The sequence below is a fragment of the Chanodichthys erythropterus genome, chromosome 4, assembly GCF_024489055.1.
Source record: "Chanodichthys erythropterus isolate Z2021 chromosome 4, ASM2448905v1, whole genome shotgun sequence".
NCBI classification, from domain to species: domain Eukaryota; kingdom Metazoa; phylum Chordata; class Actinopteri; order Cypriniformes; family Xenocyprididae; genus Chanodichthys; species Chanodichthys erythropterus.
The window spans coordinates 36677850-36700703 of NC_090224.1; the positions used below are offsets into that span (position 1 = coordinate 36677850).

General features: G+C 36.8%; 1 protein-coding gene across 1 annotated transcript; it reads left to right on the forward strand.

Moving 5' to 3' along the window:
- Positions 1-5448: 5448 nt before the first annotated feature.
- Positions 5449-22445, forward strand: si:dkeyp-72h1.1 (uncharacterized protein LOC799956 homolog). Its single transcript, XM_067383495.1, has 4 exons — positions 5449-5552; positions 10825-10925; positions 19149-19314; positions 21526-22445. Exons 2-4 carry the CDS (start codon positions 10848-10850, stop codon positions 21576-21578), a joined length of 297 nt encoding a protein of 98 aa, XP_067239596.1. The 5' UTR covers positions 5449-5552; positions 10825-10847; the 3' UTR covers positions 21579-22445.
- Positions 22446-22854: the final 409 nt, after the last annotated feature.

Below are 22854 nucleotides of genomic sequence, written 5' to 3' on the forward strand. Positions count from 1 at the left end.
GAAATTAAAAATCAGACACATAATTACTAGAGGCAACAATAATAATCAAAAGGTGAAACTTTATTAATAAGCAATTTAATGTTTATTGTTTATTATTCATTATCTTATTAATAAATGCTCATTTATTAAACATATTAATAAATGTTAATTTCCAGCATATTTTGGGTTCATTTTAAGCAAGCAATACAGTAATTTTTATACAACAGTTGAGTTAAATAAAACTACCCAGCACATTGGGCAAACATTTAACCCAACCACTGGGTTAAAACAACCCAATTGCTGGGTTTGTCCATTTTCAACCCAACTTGGGTTGTTTTTAACCCAGCATTTTTTAGAGTGTACGGACATGGCATAAGAGGACTAGCTCTCATTCTCCTCAGTTATTTTGCTTTATTTCCACATTCAATCATAGGCTCGTTCTTACATACTAGAGCACATACGCACATGCGCACTCTCCAAAAACGGTGCTTAATCTCTTGACAAACTAAAACATATAATTGACATTTGTATATATTCAAAATAAAAGATATACCTTGTACTTAATGTCAGCCTGCTTATTTTGCTCAAGATAACGATTTATGAAGTCCACATGTCATGAAAACAGTAAACTATACTACAGCTCAAGAGCTGTTGTTCAAACCACACAAGTTTGCGATGCAGTTTGCAAATGTTCGTTTAAATTATGGTTTCCGGAGACACCAATTCGTTGAACTATGTAAGTAACGACGAAACTTGTGATGTCAGTTGGCTAACGATGCTTTTGGGAAACGCACCCCAGGACTGTCATCACACATGTGAAGTTTGGAGCAAATCAGACATTGCATGCCTGAGTTACAACAACTTCCTGTTTTGTGGCGTTAATCTCATACATCAGCCAAGTGTTGCGTGATTTAATGTGTTTCTAGTATCTTTGGTACATATAAATGTGTTTCTGGAAGTGAATTACAGTGCAAAGCAATCAATTTTCTGTTGCCAGCAGGTGGCGCTATGACTAACTGAATATTGGCATATAGATGTCTTTAGGCCAGGACACTTATCACATATGTGAAGTTTGGGGCAGATCGGACACTGTAGGCCAAAGTTACAACTAGGGCTGGGCGATATATTGCATGAGATTGTCACGCGCATTTTGTCAGTAAAACCGGTTCCCTGATTACCGCTAAATCGCCATCACCTGCTTTCAAATGGAGCGGCATTTAATAGACAGAGCCGTAGTTCACTGACAAGCTACGCAATATCGCAGATGAATCGCCTTCGATAATGAACACGATATTGCATAGCTTGTCAGTTGTATGTATCTTTCATGGCGAAACATCAAACTTTGTCAGTCGCCACGGACACGCCCTTTAACAAAAACTCTAGATCTTCACAATTTAACATCATTAAGGCCTTAAGATTAGACTGACCAAATATGATGTTGATCTGGTTAAATTTTCATGAGGAGTTAATCACAGTGTAAAACATGTCATTTCCTGTTACCCACAGGTGGCGCTATGACTGTAACTGAATATTGCCATGTAGATGTATTCAGGTCAGGACTCTAATAAAACATGTGAAGTTTGGGGCAGATCAGACATTGTATGCCCAAGTTACAACAACTTCCTGTTTCATGGCGAAACATTGAACTTTGTCAGGTCGCCACGGACACGCCCTTCAGCGAAAACTCTAGATCTTTGCAATTTAACGTCTCAAAGGCCTTTAGATTAGGCTGACCAAATATGATGTTTATCTGATAAAAGCTCTAAGAGGAGTTTGTTAAATTACAATGTGTGGAAATGGCAATAACTGCACAAATTTTGCAGAGAAAATTCAAAATCCTGTTGGATTTTCCTGTTGATCATTCAGATTTTACACCCAGGGGCTTTTTTGTAGGGATTAAGCTGTTACATGTGTCTACTGAATGTCATAACTGTGCGTGAAATGTAGCGCAAAGGGAGCTTAAGTGAAATTTTGTAGGTGGCGCTATCGAGCCATTTTGCATCACCTAATTCTGAAACCCATATCAGATGTAAATTTTCACCACTTCTGATGCGTGTGCAAAGTTTCATGAGTTTTTGAGCATGTTTAGGCCCTCAAAAATGTGATTCATTTTGGAGAAGAAGAATACCCAGCCAGCAATGACATGTGGGGCCCAGATGAGGGTTTCATGGGCGGCAAATGTGGGCCCCATTATGGGCTTGCACCCGGGATCCACATTGGGGCAAGCCGTGGAAGCCCAGACGTACTAAAAGTGGGACCTGTAAGGGTACTGCATGGGTCTTAATTGGGCAATTCATGTCAGACCCATTTGGGCCCCACGTGTCATTGCTGGCTGGGTAATTGGCCAAGCAATTACAATAGGGTCCTCACACCATCAGTGCTCGGGCCCTAATTATGGCAACAGTTATGTATTTGAATGTAGTTCAATTCATTAAAATGATGCAAATGAATACACATAAGCCAGTTCAGAGGCTGCATCCTTCAAAAGTTGATTGCGTCACAGCGGCGTGACGAATGCCATCCCAGTTCAAAGGCTCCTTCAAGTGAGTCCTTCGTTTCATGGACAATGAAGGATAAAACAGATGGATCCTTCCTATCCCAGAATTCATTGTGCCCTAGTGATGACATGATTTTTTTGAGGGAAATTGACAGATTACACTTTAAAAATGCTGGGTTAAAAACAACACAAGTTGGGTTTAAAATCGAACAAACCCAGCAGTTGGGTAAATGTTTGACCAATGCTGGGCAGTTTTATTTAACTCAACTATTTTTTAAATTATTAATTTTTGATTATTATTATTATTGCCTCTAGTAATTATGTGTCTGAATTTTAATTTCCAACCTATTTTGGGTTCATTTTAAGCCAGTCATATAGTCATTTTTAAACAATAGTTGAGTTAAATAAAACTACCCAGCAGGTTGGGCAAACATTTAACTCAACCGCTGGGTTTGTCCATTTTCAACCCAACTTGTGTTGTTTTTTCATTTTTAGAGTGAAAAGTTTATACTCTTTAATACTGTATATACAGAAATGCACCACAGGTAACATATTCAGACTGGTTGTGAACCCTGTTTTGTTTTCAAACAGTTAAATATACATTTTTTAAAAAAGGTCCAGTACAAGCGTTACTGCCACTTGTCAACGACAGCTGTCACAGTTGCTAGGCGACAAGAACAATCCTCCGTAGGCTAGATTGTCCCATTTAACAACACTCGGCCCGACCTTCACTGCATTTGAAGGGATGCAGCCTCTGAATTGGGACACAGCAATACAGTCACATGATTGAGAAGATAATGCAACACAAAGAGTTTAAAGTGCCCTATGTCATGAGAACCTTCTGGCTTGGATTTAAGTTATAAGGTGTCTTACAACTGTAATTAAGATAAGTTAACCCAATTCTCATCCATTTTTTTAAAGCCCTGATGCACGATATGTCCGGTTTCAAAGGTGTCACATGACAAGGCATGGCAGGGAACAATTATTCAGACAATAGACTGGCAACCTAATTACTCACTACTCCTAATGTGTGCGCACTAACTAGGATGGGTTAAATCAGAGGACAAATTCACTTTCATAATCTCTACTTGGTTAACATGCAGAGGTGTAAAAAATGCTGGAAATGTACACTTAAGTGAAAGTATAGATACTGTGTATACAAGCAAAGAAGAAAAAAAAAGTCTAGCCAAATATGTACTATAGTGAAACTTAAAGGTTTGCAGACTTCATTAACATAATTTTGACTGTATTCTATCTAGAGACAGATAAGATTTTTCATTAATACAAATTTGATGCTCTAAATTTGTAAAGCAACCTGTTTAATCACAATTTTCTCAGTGTTGAGATTATATAATCCGATGTTACCTGAAATTCTTAAGCATTAAGATCATGCAGTTAATTTTATAGTTGTTAGACTTCTGAATAAAGTTTACTTTGAAAAAGTAATGCATTACAATATTGCGTGACTCCCTTAAAAAACGAATTGCACTTAGTTACTTTTTATGGAAAGTAATGAGCTACAGCAGCAAAGACATTGGCTAATAAAGTGACATTAAATACATAAAGTATATTTCTGTAATTTAACCAACCCGATCTCACGGCAGTTCGTATGTATTTTACGAGGAGGCTAATTCGCATGAATTCATATGTTTTTTGCTAAATCGTATGTATTGAGTTGCCAAACCCCACCCCTAAACCTACCCGTCACTGGGGTTTAGACAAATCGTAGGAATTCGTATGAGTGAGGTTGTACGAATTAGCCACATTGTAAAACACATATGAATTGGTTATGAGATTGGAATTTAACATATTTAATCATTGCAGGTTTGAAAATGTCTCTGTGTAAACTATAAAAACATTACTTTGCGAAAAAGGTGACGTCAGGCACATGCGTATTACGTGTTCAGTCATGTAGTGTTTCTTTAAAAAAGTGACATCGCCATCTACTGGCTTGGCAGCAGAATACAGTGGTTTTACTATTTTTCGTGGATCTGTGTGAACGGGATCATTTTGACAACGTTGTCGTCTGTATGTGAAAAACACAAAGAAAAAAACTTTTCCGTTTTTAGTAAATCGTTGTTGTGTAAACATACCCTGAAAGGGGAAAACATGAAACCAAGACATGTGAACAAAAACACAACTAAACAAGACAAAACCCTGACAACTAGTTACTTGAAAAAAGTAATCTGATTACTTTTTGTAATGCATTATTCACAATACTGTTTATAAACTGACTGGGTCATGCGAGTCCATCTTTAGCGATGCATTGCTTTATGACAGTGTTGTGGTGACTAATATTAAAAAAAACTTGTGAGGAGAAATGCTTCAGAAATGTAATTAAGAATAAAAAAAAATATTTATAAAATACATTTATAATAAACTAATAAAATACAATAATAAAGTATACAAAATTATTAACTATTTCTACTTGATCTAGAGCCCTTAAAATAAATTTGTTTGTTCATTAAGATTCAAAAACAGTTAGCTCGCATGTATATATTTAGAATAATTATTCACAACATTTACACCTATAGCATGATCAACAATATTAGCAATTCACACTCTTAATCAAAATAACATAGCTGATAATAAATCATCCTTGAATTTCAGAGGATATATGTGAAAAGGTGACAATTTACTTTTAAAAGGACTGTCTGAAATGATTTGTAGTGTAGAGATTCAATATTTCATAATACATTATATTAAATTATAATTCCTTATAATTAGCCTACATATTTGAACTGGGATTGCAGTAAGACCATATCCAACATCTGAGGCAAATGTTTAATAGTAATGTACAATATAGGCTACTATGTGCATCGTGAAGAGACAGATGTGTGTCTCTTGCACTCTCTCTCTCTCACACACACACACACACACACGAAACACACACTCTCACGCAGTCGTGCTCTTGTGACTCGGGTGAGTGCGCGTGAAATTACAGTCGCTATCTCAGTCGCGCGCTCTGAGGTAACAGTTGCAGCGCTTCAGTCCGGGAGAATCTGACTTGAGTGAGTCTGGAAAGAGCAACAGTCACGAGCTTTACACGGAGAGACAACACTTCTGAAGGCTACAGGTATGAGCACTTTACACAATGCGCGCTTGAGCTTGAACTCATGAAACTGAGGAACACTCAAAGGATTCATCAGCATTCGATGGTTCGGTGGTCTATGCGAGATATTTTAGTGTTTTGAGAAAGATGCATTGCCTTGTGAGATTGATCAAACAGGTCTATTGACTTCAATTAGCCTACTGAACGCAAGTCTCTGGGGTTAGACGCTAACGCCGGTAACGTTACTCTTTATTTTAAACTTACGATTAATCAGTTCTTGATGCTTATAACTCATGGCAATGATATTCTGTGACCAATATTGTGTTTTAATGAAAAATAAGTGTTAAATGTCGGCTATTTTTCTTTCCTTTTTTTTATTAGGCTAGCATTACGCATTCACATAAAGCCTCAGCAACTGCTATTATATATACATTCTGATTTTGAAGGAATATTTACTTTTAAAAATAAAAGTTCCAAAAGTGGGTTTTCCCAGCGACGACATAAAAAAAAAAAAACATTAAGGTTATATAAATAACCTTTCAGATCTTAAAAGAGCCTCTTTTTTCTTCATTGTGTGAATAACTTGTTAATCTTATTCACTTTAAAGAAGCTTTTGTGCTTAAGGTTCCATGGAACTATATCGATAAAGAACCTTGATTATTTTAAGAATGTAGTTATTTTGCCATTCACTCACCATCATGCTGTTCTAAATTCGAACGGCCGGTACTCTTTATTCTATTTACAACGTTAAGTAAATTAATTCTGAAACGTGACCTGGCACTGATTACTCGTTACACGAGTTACTTGTTACTGATTACTCGACCTCTGAAAGACTACCATTATCTTTTTAAATTACACTTTTTGTAGGCTAGTCTTATCATTATTTGTTGGATAAAGTGGTCTAACTACAATGGACTCCGGTCTAAATGCTCATTGGCCGATACCTGTCCACCATATCGATACTTGGATCGTTATTTTGTTGCATAGCAACGTTACGCGAGTGACTATATTCTAGCCAAGGAATGGTATTTTGGAAACTAGTCATTTGGAATGTCAATTTAAATCATAAATGCTCAATACAAATAAAAATAATACAATCAAATTTTTGTTATTAATATTTTTAGTAATCTTAAAAGACACTTGGGCCTTGCTATAGCCTATTGCATGGAAACTTGATTTTCCGCTACGGAATAAAAAATAAAAATGGTAATTACAGTTGCGAGAAATAAAGTCAGAATTGTGAGAAAGTCGCAGTTACCCTTTTTATGTTTTATTCCGCCGTGGAAACAAGCATCCATAAATTGTAAACAACGACATGCCTTAAGTCGTAACTATAGTCTCAGTATGGCAAGATCTCTCATACCTTAATAGTTAATTATTGGTACATGCAAGAATAAGCTTGTACTACTTTGATAAAAATACATAAATGACTAAGTGAATAATTCATACTTTGGTGTTCCACAGAAGAAATAAAGCTATATGGGTTTAGAATAGCATGAGGGTGAGTAAATTATGTCAGAAAGTAAATTATGCAGTTTTGATGGACAGATAATGTCTTATTAATGTTTGATCACTTCTATTGGCAAATTTTAAGCCATTTTTAACACATTATTTTCATGAAATGGTGTGTTTTTGTTTCTTGATATGACTTGTTTTGCAATCAAGCTCTGGCTTTTGCTGTTCTATTGCGCTCAACAGTCAATTATTTTAAAGCTAGTGTGTTATTTTACATGTTTAACTCATGTGTTTTGTGATTACGAGAGTTTTGGCATTGGTCCAAGCCGACTGCAACTAACAGCAACTTCAGTACCGGTCATTTGCCTAGATTTGAGTAAGATTTTCCATGTCACCAGGAAGGGGGGTGAGGTCTGTCGTTGCACCCAGTCATGTTAAATTATTCAGATGCCATCTCTATTTTTCACAGAAACAGAGCGACGCGCAGCAAGACACCTTTAATATGTAGAAAAGCCAGAAATAGTAGTGTTTGTAACCACCGTGCACTTCGGGTTTTATTGAGCATGGGGGTTTCTTTAAAACAGTGCAATGACACACAATAACACCTGCACTGTTTTTCAGGGCTGCCCGTCCAAAAATATTTTGACGATCATATGAAGTCTTTGTGCGGCCGCCTACAAAGCCGGTCTTCTACAGTGCTTTGTCTCACTATAAATGGCACCAAGCACAATCACAGCCCTTTGATCCCTCACTCAAGTCCCTTTTGTCTTTGCCGCTCACTTTCACCAATGAAAAAGCCTGTATGCTAACAAGGGTCTGGGGAGAGAGCTGTGTTTGTGCTGGTCACCATCAACATAATAGTGAGCATGAATAATCAGTCCGTTTTCAACCAACATTAAAGGCAGAGAACATAAACAGCTTCATTTCTTTATCTGTCTGCCATCCATCCATCCATCCATCCAGCATCTGTGTGGTGCTAATTAATCTGAATGGTGCTTTTAGTTAAAAAAAAAGTACATTATTTTTCACGGTCACTCTTTGAAGTGCTGTGATTTTTGATAGCAGCAGTGTGTAAGATTGTAGCTCAAGGGTCTGTTTTATCAGGCACATAGGTGCCGTTCTTTGGTCCGAACAGTTTATTTCTTCATCGTTTCATTTTCACTGTCCTTTAATCCTTTTTCTTTTATAGTACTGCTACTTTCTTTCATCTGTTCACCCTCACTTTTTCTTTGATTCAGTTGAGCCAGCCAGTTCCCAAATGGAAATCAAGGGTAAACTACAATGATAATGACAGTATAATATCCTCTCTAGCCTCTACCAAGACCTTTTCGTATCTCAGATGAAACAAAACTCTCTTTAAAGTGTCTGGTCTGTAGTATAGGACTCTCTTATTTCATCTGTCACCTGTGTGGCTTTAGAGCTTGATTACATCAAAGCAGAAGAAGCATCATTGTGGTCTCTTCACAGCCTTATCTCAGATCAGCTAAGCCTGGATACTGGTTTTATCCATGCAAATGATGAGGTGATAGTATGTGTGTCATCAGATTAAAAAAGCAGGTTTGTTTAGAGACGGTGCATGTGCTAGATAGTGAACAAGCAGCATTGTATGCATGCACACATTTGATGCAGTATAATAATAATAAAATATTACAGTGTAATAAGTTAAAATTTACATGTCGGAATAAATTGTACAAACTATTTGAGACTAAACCCCATTCTTTAGAAAACAAATGCCATGTGCTGATGGTGCAAATGCACGTTTTCATGGTAAATGTCCATGTTAGTCACCCAGCCTTTAGTCATTCACACAGGACGGTGTGCATATGTGCCATGCGGAGGGCTGAGGACCACCAGCTGCTCCACATTGCATCAGACCTTCAGATCATGTGGCAGAGAGATTCTGCAAGCCAACTACTCATGTTTAAATATGACCAGTCTGTGCTGTGTATTATTTAAGAAGTGTCTCACGAGCAAGAGTACAGTCATAATATCGCTCCATAAACTGCAATGCAATGCTACGCCATAACAAATGCAAAGCCATAACCGAGTCGTTGCGTGTCTTTGAGCAACACACAGTTATGTTTTGCTCCTGAATGAATCGAATGAATGATTCAATGACTCGTTCATAAAGACAGACAGATGTTTTGTTCCTGATTGAATCAGTGTTTTTGAATGAATCATTTGAGTGAATAATAAATTACTTCATCATAAATACAGCCAACATTCCCCACCACAGTATGTCTGGAACCAGTTTTGCTATCCTTAAAAAAATTAAAAGTATTAAATAAAGCTGAAAAAAAAATGAGATAAAAAAAAAAACTTAAAAAAACAAAAATTATAAATGTTGACTTTGCAAATATCTAAAATAAAATACGTTTAAAATGGAGTACAAAACTAAATATATTAGGGATGCATTGATATGAAAATTTTGGTCGATACAGATAATTCTTTATATTCGAAAGCCGATAACCGATATATTGGCCGATAAATCTAATTTTTTTTTTTTTTAAAGGAACAGTGTGTATATTAGAATATCATATTAATAAAAACCGGATGGCTTGTGTTGTTAATTTTGCTAAATTACATGCAGTTAATTTTAAAATATATTGTATGATGGAGAAAGCTCTCTGATTATGCCACTAGACAAAACAGTGTTGACTCTGAGATACAAACATTGTACTTGTGGAAAATCAAGAAAACAAACCATTCAAACAGTAAGACTAAATGAGTTTTCTGTTGATAAGTGTATCCAAACAGTTGCTCACCTGTCTAATAAAACACATAATATATTAAAGCGTCTTTGCTGATTCCATGGTTTCTATGAAAGTAAAACTGGAAATCAGGGGTAGCGTGGATATAATGTCATTCACAGGCGAGCAAGAACATGGTCCATGTCCTGGTTAAAACTGCTGATTTAAACATTGTTGGAAACACTGTTCTAGTGGTTTTTGGATATTTGAATCTAAAAATCGTACACATTGTAAACAAAGCTGTTGATCTGAGATTTTAATATGGGACAAAAATGTAATAATTTCATATACTTGGATGCACAGCACCATTCAAATTCAATCTTCTAGATGAGTTTTGCATTTAAAAATGAATCGGAGAACAGCTCTGATATTATTACCCACTGAATGTACACTCTAAAAAATGCTGGGTTAAAAACAACCCAAGTTGGGTTGAAAATGGACAAACCCAGCGATTGGGTTGTTTTAACCCAGCAGTTGGGTTAAATGTTTGCCCAACCTGCTGGGTAGTTTTATTTAACCCAACTATTGTTTGAAAATGACTATATGGCTGACTTAAACTGAATCTAAAATGAAATTAAAATGTTCATTTATTAAACGTTAATTTTCAAGATATTTTGGGTTCATTTTAAGTAAGCAATACTGTAATTTTTAAACAATAGTTGAGTTAAATAAAACTACCCAGCAGGTTGGACAAACATTTAACCCAACTGCTGGGTTAAAACAACCCAATCGCTGGGTTTGTCCATTTTCAACCCAACTTGGGTTGTTTTTAACCCAGCATTTTTTAGAGTGTATCCTTGCTCTGTATTTTAGCTGATGAGTGTGAAAGTAATTTCCTTCGAAAATGGTGGAAGGGCTGATTTGAATAACAAACTATGTACAGACTTGCTCGGCATAAAATCATGGTAGGTGCGCATGGATTGGCTGGATGGTTTTGGCAGGATCTTTTCATAGATGTGAAAATAAGCCAGCTGTGGTTATTGCAGGTGGCTCATCTGAATCAGTCTCTCCCTCATTCACAGGCAAATGAGTGGACCGAGCAACGCTGTGACTGTGAGATTGTAAATGCACTTCCTCCTGACTTGTTGTAGGTTTAAGCGTGTCACTGGGCAGTATGACGGAGGTGATGAACAGCTGTGACTCTGCGGTGGGAGACTACAGTGCATCTGAGGAACAGAACATCTCTTTTCAGGTGGGCTTGCACTTTACTGGCTGCTGTGTGAACTTGATGGGTAGTTCTAGACCAGTGCTTCTCAAACGTGAGGGAACAGAAAGGGGTACACAAACAAAATATGCAGCCTTAGCAAATCGCACCACATTACTGCTGTTAGCGATAGATTCAATAGCTTTTGCAAACAAGATGTGTTATTTGCATTTAGTGCAAATAGACACTCTGTTTATGTTCTCGCTCATACAGCTCTTTAAATCTCTGATTCCTTGTTCTTAGCTGTGCTTGGTTATGTTTTTGCTTTTTAGCTTTAACTGGGAACCCCTAAGTTCTCTAGCCATCTACCAGAATGTTTATGCTCACCGTAAATATAGTGCTGAAGTCTTCAGTTGTGCTTCTCAAGGTAACGTCAGTTAGCAATTCTAACCTGTGATGGAATGAAAACTGCTGAAGACAACAATAAAATATATAGTAAAGGCCCGTTTACACCAACAACAGTCACTGTATTAAAGGGAGGTCACACAACACTTATCATTCGTACATACAGTATGCAAATTAAAAATAGGCTCAAGCGAAAGTTGTGAATTCAAATCATGTGAACATGTGTGACCAATAGAAGAATGATACGTCATAGTGTGAGCTCTTAGCTGAATTAAAGGAATATATATGAAAAAGTCACCTCTTAGTACAAAATCAAGTTATTTTTCACCGTTTATTGTGTTTAAACAGTCAAATACACACAAAATAATGTCAAAATGCCTGTTTTGGTGAGTATTCATGTAAACACAGTCAGTATTTTTTAAGTGAACGTAAACAGTTGAGAAAGAAAACGCATGTGTAACAGTATAATGGATCTGTGCGTCGGGTCTTAAAGTGACAGCAGCCTAATAAACCTGCTGCCAAATTATGAGATAATATTAAAAATATCTATATGGCAGTTTTTCCTCATGGTATTGATGTCAAAATTGTGGCCAGTGAAATTATGGCTTTGGAAAGCTACAGTGGTTGGAGAGCAAAAAAGTTCATGTCAAGTCCTGATCCGGATGTACTATATTCATCATGTCAAGTGATTTATGGCGCCAGTTGTGTAACTTCACTGCCATTCACAACTTCTCTAACATGGCAACATGGCATTGTAAAGTGTCCATTAGATGCTCACTTCAGAATCGCGCCAGAAATAGTAGATCATCTGGCAAATTTCATATGGCAACCATCTACTGCAGGGCTCGTTAACTGGCGGCCCGCGGGCCAAATCCGGCCCGTCAATCATCTTCATCCGGCCCGCGGCACCCCAATCTCCCTCCTCCTCTTTTCCTGGCAGTGCAGCTAAATTTGGTTAGATACGTGGCCGCAGTGGCAGATATATGCACTGTTCGTACCGTGCACGCTTCTCCGACTGACCTGAGAAACGCTTCCCGTGCGAATATTTCAGCAGTTATTATGTGTCCCGTAATTCTGTTGACGGAACCAGTGATACCAATCATTTGTGAATTAATCATTCTTTTGTCTTGATTCTTTCTTTTCCGTCAATTGACTAAACGCACTTGCATAACCATCTGAAACTATTCGGATTTGCTCTGTTACTGAATAATCTGAAGTTGTTTCTTGGTCAGTAACAACAAATACAGAACAAATAGCGCTGTTTTCAGGCATTTCACTATAGTTTACTTTGAACTACGCAGCACGCCCAGTGGATAACGGAACGAAAACTTAAAGGAGCTGCATTTATTCCCGGTCACCATTATTAAACAGCGTTTAATAACACACACAACACACACCTCTCGTTTACAAACTACAAATCACTCGATGATTAAACTAGTTTAAATCAGATGAAACCGCCTCAACGTTCCCAACAAAACTGACGAGGGAAACGTGCCATGAATGAAGTTAAAGGACTTTTAAATCCCAAAATCACCACTCTTACAAACATTTACCATGAACTAACTGTAGTAATGGTTTATGTGGAATATTAATAATGAATACTATGTTATAGGCATTTATATTGCAATATATTTATTAATATATTTATATATTTATTCGACGTTTTGATTTGATAATCCGGCCCTCGAATGAAACTACTTGAAGAGCCCTGATCTACTGTTTCATGAATACTATGAATTCAGACATACCTATTTATAGATTTTGGAGCAGCCATACTTTTAAACTTCTGAAAGTGATTCTAAGAGGCTATTACACATTTTTTGTGTTTAAAAATGAGAGATGCAGGGTCGGTCTAGAGATGCATTTTTTTAAAAAGTCAAACTTCTTTTAATTTAAGTGCTTCATTTTCAAAACTCTGTGTCATGCATGAGACACTGCAAAAGTCACATGGTGCATATGCAACAGTCAAACATTTGCATGTCTCCCTTACCAAACGGTGTGTTTGGTAAGGTGCATTCAGAGGTGCAAGGTCTACTTCATAGGGTCTTTTGCCATCTTAAGTGAGATTCCAATCCGAAGGGAGTGAACAATGTTCAGTTTGAAGGGCATTGCGAACGGCATAGGGAATAAAGGAATATACATCACTTCACAGGAAGTGGAGAGGAAAAATCACTCAAATGTCATTGTGCACCACATCACCAGTCAGAAGGAATGATGGAGCAGAACCATTGAAAGAGTTTTTATACGGCTTTGCGATGGAGGAATTTACACATGTGTTTTGAGTATTCATAAATTTAGTTATTATTATACAAAGTATTTATGAATGGTTATGGCGATCAATGTTAAATTTGCAGATTCTATTGTATGAATAGGCATGACAAAGTGTGGAGAAGCAGCCGATCACTTTATTTACCTCAGGGAGTGTTTACTATGTGGCTGCGCGTGGAAAAGAAAGCGCGATGAGACCCAGACCATGGATTAAGAGTACATTTACACATACTTAACCAAATTTATTTCATATAGAATGACAGTTAGTACAGCTTCAAATCTGTTAATAGTCAATTAATAGCTGCAATAGTCATATAAAAGTATATAATAAACATACACGTTTTTATTATATTCAATGTGCATTTTGTATATGTATTTTATATGGTTTTGTATATGTATTTTATATTTTTTAAATTCGAAACCTGTGCAACCCCGTCGTTGACTTTCTTTGATGACGTTTGCAGGGTGTTCCAAATGAGCTGTGTTGCCAAGTTTGCGGATTTCCCGCAGAATTGGGCTTCTTTATCACTGTTGCAGTGAGTTGATTTTCATGTCCCAAATAACATGATATTCAGCCCCTAATAGGAATTTTACAAGGGGAACCAAAACCTGGATTTAACCCCCGTAATGCGATTTTTACCGGGGGACCTCCCTTAGTTTTGGGCTAGTATTGTGTAGCAATTGGGTGGGATTTGTTGTGAAAACCTGGCAACCCTGCAAATGAGCCGTTATTGCCAGCGAAGTCCACTTCCACTGATATACTGTGCTCAGGAAGTAGGGAGCAGTGAACACTGCATAGGGACCCTGTTGAATGGAACGCAAGTCTTGCAGTCTCTACTAATGAGCAGATGAGCTGAATCAGGTGTGTTAAATGAGGGAGACATCCAAAATTTGCAGTGTTGGGGGCTCCCCAGGACAGGTTTGAGAAACACTAGTCTAGCACATGCTTACATATAAAAACTATTTAAAATTTCTTGATAATTTACTCACCTCCATGTCATCCAAGTTGTTTATGTCTTTCTTTCTTTAGTCAAAAAAAATTGAGGAAAACACTCCAGGATTTTTCTCCATATAGTGGACTTCACTGGGGTTCAACGGGTTGAAGGTCCAAATGTCAGTTTCAGTGAAGCTTCAAAGAGCTCTACATGATCCCAGACGAGGAATAAGAGTCTAATCTAGCAGAACGATTGATAATTTTCTTTAAAAAAAATACAAATTATACACTTTTAGAAGTACAAAAAGTACGGAAGTACCAATCCAGTGTTTATAAAGCGAACGTGCAAAGACTAAGTCAAACACCTTTACAATAAAAAGGTAAAACAACGATGTCGGATGATTTTGAAGTTGGAGAAAATTAGTTTTTCGCCCTACCGCGGTACTTCCGCCTTTGCCACGCGAGACCTTTCCAACATTAATGTGTGGCACATCACAGAGCAGTGAAAGATGCACATTTGTGGTTAAAAAGTATAGAAACTTAATTTTTTTTTAGAAAATGACCGATTGTTTGGCTAGATTAGACTCTTATTCCTCGTCTGGGATCATGTAGAGCTCTTTGAAGCTGCACTGAAACTGACATTTGGACCCGTTGAACCCCAGTGAAGTCCACTATATGGAGAAAAATCCTGGAATGTTTTCCTCAAAAACCTTCATTTATTTTCTACTGAAGAAAGAAAGACATGAACATCTTGGATGACATGGAGGTGAGTAAATTATCAGGAAATTTTAATTTTGAAGTGAACTAATCCTTTAAAAATGGTTCCAAAAAGGGGTTTTCACAGTGATGACATAGAAGAACCATTTTGGGTTCCCCAAATAATCTTTCAGCGAATAGTTCTTAAAAGAATTAGTTTAAAGAACATTTTAATAATCTAAAGAACCTTTTGTGCAATGGAAAGATTCCATGAATGTTAAAGGCTCTTCATGGAATCATTAATGCCAATAAAGAACCTTTATTTTTAAGAGTGTTATAGTTATTGTGTATGCATTAAGCAGCATTTTACACGATTGACCAATCAAAATAAGAGAGCCAGGTAAATACTAGGTATTATTTTAAGGCATGGTCACGCAGACGTACACACTGAGTGCTTTTCTGGTTACCTGATAGATGGCTTTGATGGGTCTCTTTGGATCAATTTCGAGCTCCATCATTTCAGCCTGATTGGAGTCCCTTTATTTTGCTCCCATCGCTACGAAAAGCCAATCGGATGCATGCTCGTTCATACAGCCTGATGCTGGATGAATTCAGATTCCTCTCAGATACTCGAGAGAGGCTCAAAAGGTCACAGTCTTTCCAGGAAACAATCATCATTACCCGTTCTTTACCACAGGATGAGCAGTGCCATTATATGCCAGCTGAATGAACCCTGTCTGAATCTGTCATTCACTCATTTCTGTGCTGTGGAAACCAGCATGCCAGTGCACAGTTGGTACAGATGCTTTTAGACTCCATACCCGACATGTTGCAAACACACGGATGCACACTCAAGATGCTCTTGTTCACACTTCACTGCATATACACAACATGAGTCACATCCTGCTCTCATGAACTCTAAACAAGGCTGCGCTATGGCAATAGAACTCACGCAACACATGAGGTGAATGCCAAACACCTCGTTAATACAAACCCATCAAGGATTTTTTGATGAAATTGCTGGGGGGAAGATTTGTAAACACACTCATATTATAAGTGATTGTCCACAAAAAAAACAGATTTCGTTCTCCTCTGTGATTGCTTATAATGGGAATGCGCTGAAAATCTCAAGTAGGCTTTAGTGCTGAATGCTTACAAGAATAAAACAACACAGACCAGACTTTCTGATGTTGGGATACAACGAGGCTAATGGAGCACCGGGGTAAAAGGCGCCTTTGATTTTATTCTCCTCTAAACCACTAGATGGCACAAAAACTTGTCGCAGCACTTTCTTAATAGTAAGATTTTTACTTGAATAAAGCATAAAAATACCCCTATATGTTTGGAGATATTTAGGGAACATGTTAAGTTCACCTACTTGTTTCTCAGAAAAAATAAGCTACAGCCAGATATTCTACTTTGAAAATGTGTGTTCCTTGTTGGAATGTCTAGGTGCGTCCCAATTCGCGTACTTGTGCACTATTCTATGACGTTTTTAAGTATAAATAGTGCAGTAGTGCGTTCACACAGAAAATTCCATAAAGAAAAAGTGCACTTTAAATACCCGGATGATGCACTAAATTAACGGAAAAAACGAAGTGTGGAATGTTGGACACTTCGTGCACTCGACTGTCGCAGCTTTAATTACGTAGTGGAGGGGAACGGAGGATCCGACTCTGTTGTTAAATGACAAAATAACCTTATATAATTGACGCACTACATGGATGAGTGCATAGTGCACAAGTACATAGTGTATAGTGCGTCATTTGGGACGCAACTTCTGTCTTTGTTTTGGTCTGTGTGAAACCATGTGCTTCCAGTTATCCAATAGTATTTCGACATCACAGGTTGCCAGTTGGTGGAGATCACCGCATATTGCAACCATGGAAACCAGCAAACAAACTGGGTCAGAGAATCGCAGATTCTACTTGAGCTAAAAAGCCTTTGCATCAATCTAAATATCTCTATGAAAGACAGCATATTAAAATAGATAAATCAACTCATCAGCTTACAGTGTGTAAGTCTCTTCAGCTTTCATTGTGAATTGCGCTCCCTATTGTTGCTGGCAACCCGCGTCTTTGAACGTGGGGGCGGGCCAAACAATATTTTGAATTTGGACCGCAGTACTTATTTTGAACACTGGGTGTCATTATTACATAGAGCCCCTTTAAACATCCGCTTTTCAAGATGCACGTGGAAATTCGGCTGATCCTTGACGCGATCGCCGGCAGCAGCGCAGAGTTAATTCTGTCCTGATTTATCTAATAATTTATGTTTTTAAAACAGAGTGTCTATTTATACTAAGTGTAAATAGCCTGTCTTGTTGACAAAGGCTATTTACACTAACTCCGCCCACTAATGTCTGGTTGGGCCACACACGATTAAAAAAGACGCATGCCACTCAAAGTCTACAGTGGAGTAGGCTGTAGGTAGTATGGTGTGATGAAGTAGCTTTTGACGCGATCGATCCCTAGTCGAATCTGCCTTTTGCTGAACTGTTTCCCATCACAAATCATATCGGAAAGGCATTTGTTTTCAATAAAAATGAAGAAAATATTTGAAAAGTGGAAATAAAGTGCCTAACGTGTGTTTAAAAATAGGGTTAGAGTTAGGGTAGGTGTAGGGAGGGCTTAACTGTTCAAATATATTGCTATTTTTCAATATATCACTATTTTCACTTAGTTTAAATAGCTTCTATTGCTAAGAAAATATGCTAGTTTCACTTAGTGTAAATAGCCGCTGCACTTTTAAAATGTTGTAGATGTAAGTAGCAAATGAGAATCGCTAAAATTATTGAATATATTTTGAGACAAAGGTCTTGTTAATGATTTTCAGTTTTGTTCAAGGTAATTAAAGCAACAGTCTTTCGACAATGGAAGAAAGAAAAAAAGTATGGTAAAAGTATGGTATTTGGGGTAAAAAGCACCCCTGCTGTTGGGGCAAAAGGCACAATAATGAACGTGATGATAAATAGATGACTGACTTTTCCATTTGTTGACATGAAATATATTAACTTGCACGTCCACCTTAGAGATAATCAAGTCATGATGAAATCATTATATTTAAAATATGGTATATTTATTGTTACTACTGTAAAGCTATAGACTATTCTATTCTATTCAGTGCTTTCAGAATCTTCATTTTTTTTCTTTAAATAAATTTGTTTCTAACAGTACATTTATTGAACAAAAATGTTCATATTTATCAAAATAAACAGAAAATAGTACAAACTTTGCTAAAGTGATTGTTTAGAACACGTATTAACATTATTAAAAAAACATTATTTTAGCTAAAATATTTGTATCAATACTGTGTGTCTTTTGCCTGGTTTTACCCTGTGTGTCTGTGGGGTAAAAGGCCTCCCTGTTGTAGCCTACTTTTTTCTTGTTTGCAAGTAGATTTTCCTAAGCATATAAACACAGTACATTTATTAAGTTTAAAGTTTTTAAATAATATTTCATGAATGATTTAATTTAGTAACACTTTAATTTGATGATCCACTTTAGACAAACTATAAGTAACTTTGCAACTACATGTCAACTAACTCTCATTAGAGTTTTAGTAGACTGTTTGGTTAGGGTTCAGATGAGTCGAATAAATTGACATGTAGTTGCAATGTTATCAAAATACAGTGTTAACAGATACTTATCCTCTAATGACTGCTAGTTGACATATAGTTGCAATGTAGAATGTCTAAAGTGGACTATCAAAATATATATATTTTTTTTTTTTTCTGTATTTTTTCTTTCAAGCACAAATCTAAGTTTTGTCAAGTTTATGATAGAACTACTGCTTCCAATCTGACGGTTTAGCAAGGTACCCAGATCTTGAAAAGAAGTAAATGTCAAATCTTGCTGTTTCATGAAAACTGTCAAGACAATTTTGGAGACTTTCAGACTTTGATATATCTTAGCACACTGCTCACCGAACTGTCGTGTAACGTGGCCTCTTATGATCCCCTGGTATAGATCTTCCCAGACTCCCATGAAAGGTTCCCTAAGCTTTCCAAACGCTTGCCATCGATCGTGGTGGAGCCCACTGAGAGCGGGGAGGTAGAGAGCGGGGAACTGCGCTGGCCTCCTGATGATCTGAGCCCTACAGACGACCCCAGAGACAAACAGGCCCAGGCTGCATGTAAGCTCATGTTCATGCATTAAAACAACATCCTTTATTAAAGGAAGTGAAAGGATAGGAATAAGAAGTTTTTGTTTTTTTTAAGATGAGATTAAGTGCTCTTTCGTGAGCACTTAACCTCATCTTAAAAAAAAAAAAAAAAAAAAAAAACCCTTCTTATTCCTATCCTTTCACTTCCTTTAATCCCTCTCTATTGTATCTGAGCACTGCCTATAACTTGTATTATGAGCACTTCTTGTCTTTTTGCCTCGTCATGGCGACTCGCTTGTTGTATTCCTCACTTGTAAGTCGCTTTGGATAAAAGCATCTGCCAAATGAATAAATGTAAATGTAAATTTTGCAACTTTATTCTCATAGTACTACACTTGTCACATGTTTGCTGTTTTGTGTTTCTTAGTGTGACCAAGTTTTCCCCTGTCTATCTAATTAGTCATGTCTTTCACCGGTGCCGTTAATCACTTATCTCATTTAGTTTTTCAAAATACTACTGCTTCAATCTTTAATCTAAAAACTTTGACTTATTATCTTAAAAGGGCAATTATGAGATTAGTCTCAATACATTACAACTTATTTATGTAATTCTGATCATAGATTTTTATTTTATTTTAATATGCTAGTAAGACTTTATCATACTGTATGCAATACTTATTTATACCAAATGTTTGGGATTAGTCATCTTTTTTAATGTTTTTGAAATAAATCTTTTTATGCTCACCAAAGCTGCATTTATTTGATCAAAACAAATGCAAAATGAGTTAAAATATTGTGAAATATTAACCCAGTGCTGTTCGGTCATTTTTGACCAATAAAGTTTATATTTAAATTTTGTTTTTTTTTTACTTCATCAGAAATGGTACGAAACTTTATCACTTGTGGAAAGGTTTTGTCACTTGCTGTGTGAACACACACACACACACACAAACAGGCGCACCTATCTTAGTGGGGTCTCTCCATAGGCGTAATGGTTTTTATACTGTACAAACCGTACTTCCTATCCTCCTACCCTACCCCTATCCCTAAACCTAACCATCACAGGAAACATTCTGCATTTTTACATTTTCAAAAAAACGTCTTTTAGTATGTTTATTAATCCATTTTCCTCGTGGGGACCGCTGGCTGGACCCCACAATGTAGGTGATCTCAGCTTTTTATTACATTGTGGGGCCATTTGGTCCCCACGATGTAATATAAACAAGAACACACACACACACACACACACACACAAAATGGCTGCATTGGAAAGGAATGGGAAATGAATTTCATCTAGTGGAAATGTTTGGTACTGCGCCCAAATAAATTCTTACTGAAAACTAATTTTTTGTGTTCCTCAAATTTGGAACACAGATTGTTTATATTTATGGCTGATTTTCTCACAGTTTTAGAGTAAAATGTGTTTTGGAAATTATATATTTCATTGAAAAATTTAAAATGGTATTTTATTGTAAATCTTTTATCACTTCAGCAATAATCTGCTAAGTGTCATCTTTAAAAAGAGACCAAACTTCAGGCTGTGCTACAAAGCATTCAATATTTATGTCAGATTTATTCATTTCATTTTCAGGTCCATGCTCAAAAAGTGAATAAATGGATTATAACTACTGCATAAATATAATTTAGGACCCTAAAAATACAAAATATTAAATAAAAAAACATTATCAAACTAAAATATAGTACAATCATTTCCTTGAAATTAAAAGAAAAAAAGCTTGGTCATTTCTGACCGAGACATGAACTGCCAGAGGGTTGAATTCAATTATTAAAATAACTTTAGATGTCATTTATTCCTGTGATCAAAGCTGAATTTTCAGCACCATTACTCAGAAATCATTCTAATGTGCTGATTTGCTGAAACATTTTTGATTATTATCAATGTCAAAAACAGCTTAATATTTTTGTGGAAGCTGCGATACATTTTTTTCAGAATTATTTGATGACTAGAAAGTTCAGAAGAACCGCATTTATTTAAAATACTTTTCTGTAACATTATAAATGTATTTCCTGTCACTTTTGATCAGTTTAATGCCTTTGCAAAATAAAAGTATCCATTTCTTAAATAAAAACTTTACTGACTAGAGCAGTCTTAGTTAAAAAAAACAACAACACATTTTGAAATGCACAATATGGGAATTCCAGAGTGTTTCGCCCTGTTGCAGCATCAGATGCGAATGCATTTGCAGGGATGTCTGAATATATATTGCGTTTGTATTTCAGGTGACAAGCTCACAGAAGACAGCCAAGAGGTCGAAACGGGGACGGAAATCTAAGAGGCGATGGTTGGCACTAATCCAGCCAATCACTGTGAATGTCTTCATTACGGACAGGAGTGAATGGGAGACTCCACCAGTTAGGTCTGCCTATCATCCACACTAGAGCCGCCCACCTGTTGACCTCCACTCCCCTAGGTGGAGCCGAGGCCTGAGAGACTGTCTTCACCGAACTAGCTCATGTGCCAAACTCTAGTGGTAGTCAGCTGCTGTGAGTTTTAAATTATCTCCAATAACATCACGATACCCGTTAGAAGTCACCCACCCTGTATGCCTGCTAAATTATAGATTGGCATTCACTTATGTATTGATTTGCTTTGGACCAAAGTCTTTCATTCCTGCATATCAAAAGGATCTTAATTTGTTGTAGAATATCAGCATACTTTAGGTGAAAATGGATTTCAGATAACTAGAGTGCATAATGAAACATTAAACCCTACACAGTGTACAGTAGATCTCAGTGTGTTTACACATTCACACTCTACTAATAGGGTTTCCTTTTTAACATGCTTTCCAGATATCAACATTTGCACATATTCTTTGCCATTCTCTGCTGCTTATTTAAGAGTGTTCGTCAGAGCTGCTGTAAATGTAGCTTTCTTTGCCTTAGACATTTATTTGTACTTACACTGTATTTACATCATGATTTAAACGACGTGTTACCGTTTGTATGTATATGTTTGAACCCTCCTTCTTTTCTCCATCATATGTATCTGTTACCTTCCTAAGGCGAAACTCTTTGGTGCTTCAGAGTCTGTTAAACATATTACAAATATACTGCTATTCTTTTGATGTTTGAGTATTAGTTTTAAAATATTAATAATCTGTCTGGGAATGGGAATGAATGCAGCACAGTATCACTTAGCATTAAAGGCAGTTGTTTCTACATCTGCGCTCTGTTGATTCTTGTGGGTAGATGTCAAGTACTAGCCAACGGCGCTTTAAGTTGACACGAGAAACAGTTATTCTAACTTGACAGCATTCGCAGCTCTGAGCAGTCTTTCAGACTGCTCCTAAAATATCAACCCTCCTAAAAATGTTTTGATTAACTGTCAGGCCCCTTTTAAATCGGTTATAATGTGATCGCTCTTTAAGGCTGCAGAAAACAGCGGCTGCAGTAAACAATCTTTTAACTTTTTAACTAGTTTCAAACAAGGCCATATTCGAAGTTCAACTTGACAAACTTTCCTATTGGGGGTTATTTGAGTACACTAAAAGAGCAGACAGGATCGGAAAGGATCATGAGCTGAGACTGAGACTCGAAGGTTTTTCAACA

Excerpts from the sequence above, each read along its gene's own strand:
- si:dkeyp-72h1.1 (XM_067383495.1), top strand. The coding sequence starts at position 10,848 with ATGACGGAGGTGATGAACAGCTGTGACTCTGCGGTGGGAGACTACAGT. Across the intron at positions 10,926-19,148 it reads AACAGAACATCTCTTTTCAG|ATCTTCCCAGACTCCCATGA; the intron begins GTGGGCTTGCAC and ends CCCCTGGTATAG. Across the intron at positions 19,315-21,525 it reads CAAACAGGCCCAGGCTGCAT|GTGACAAGCTCACAGAAGAC; the intron begins GTAAGCTCATGT and ends TTTGTATTTCAG.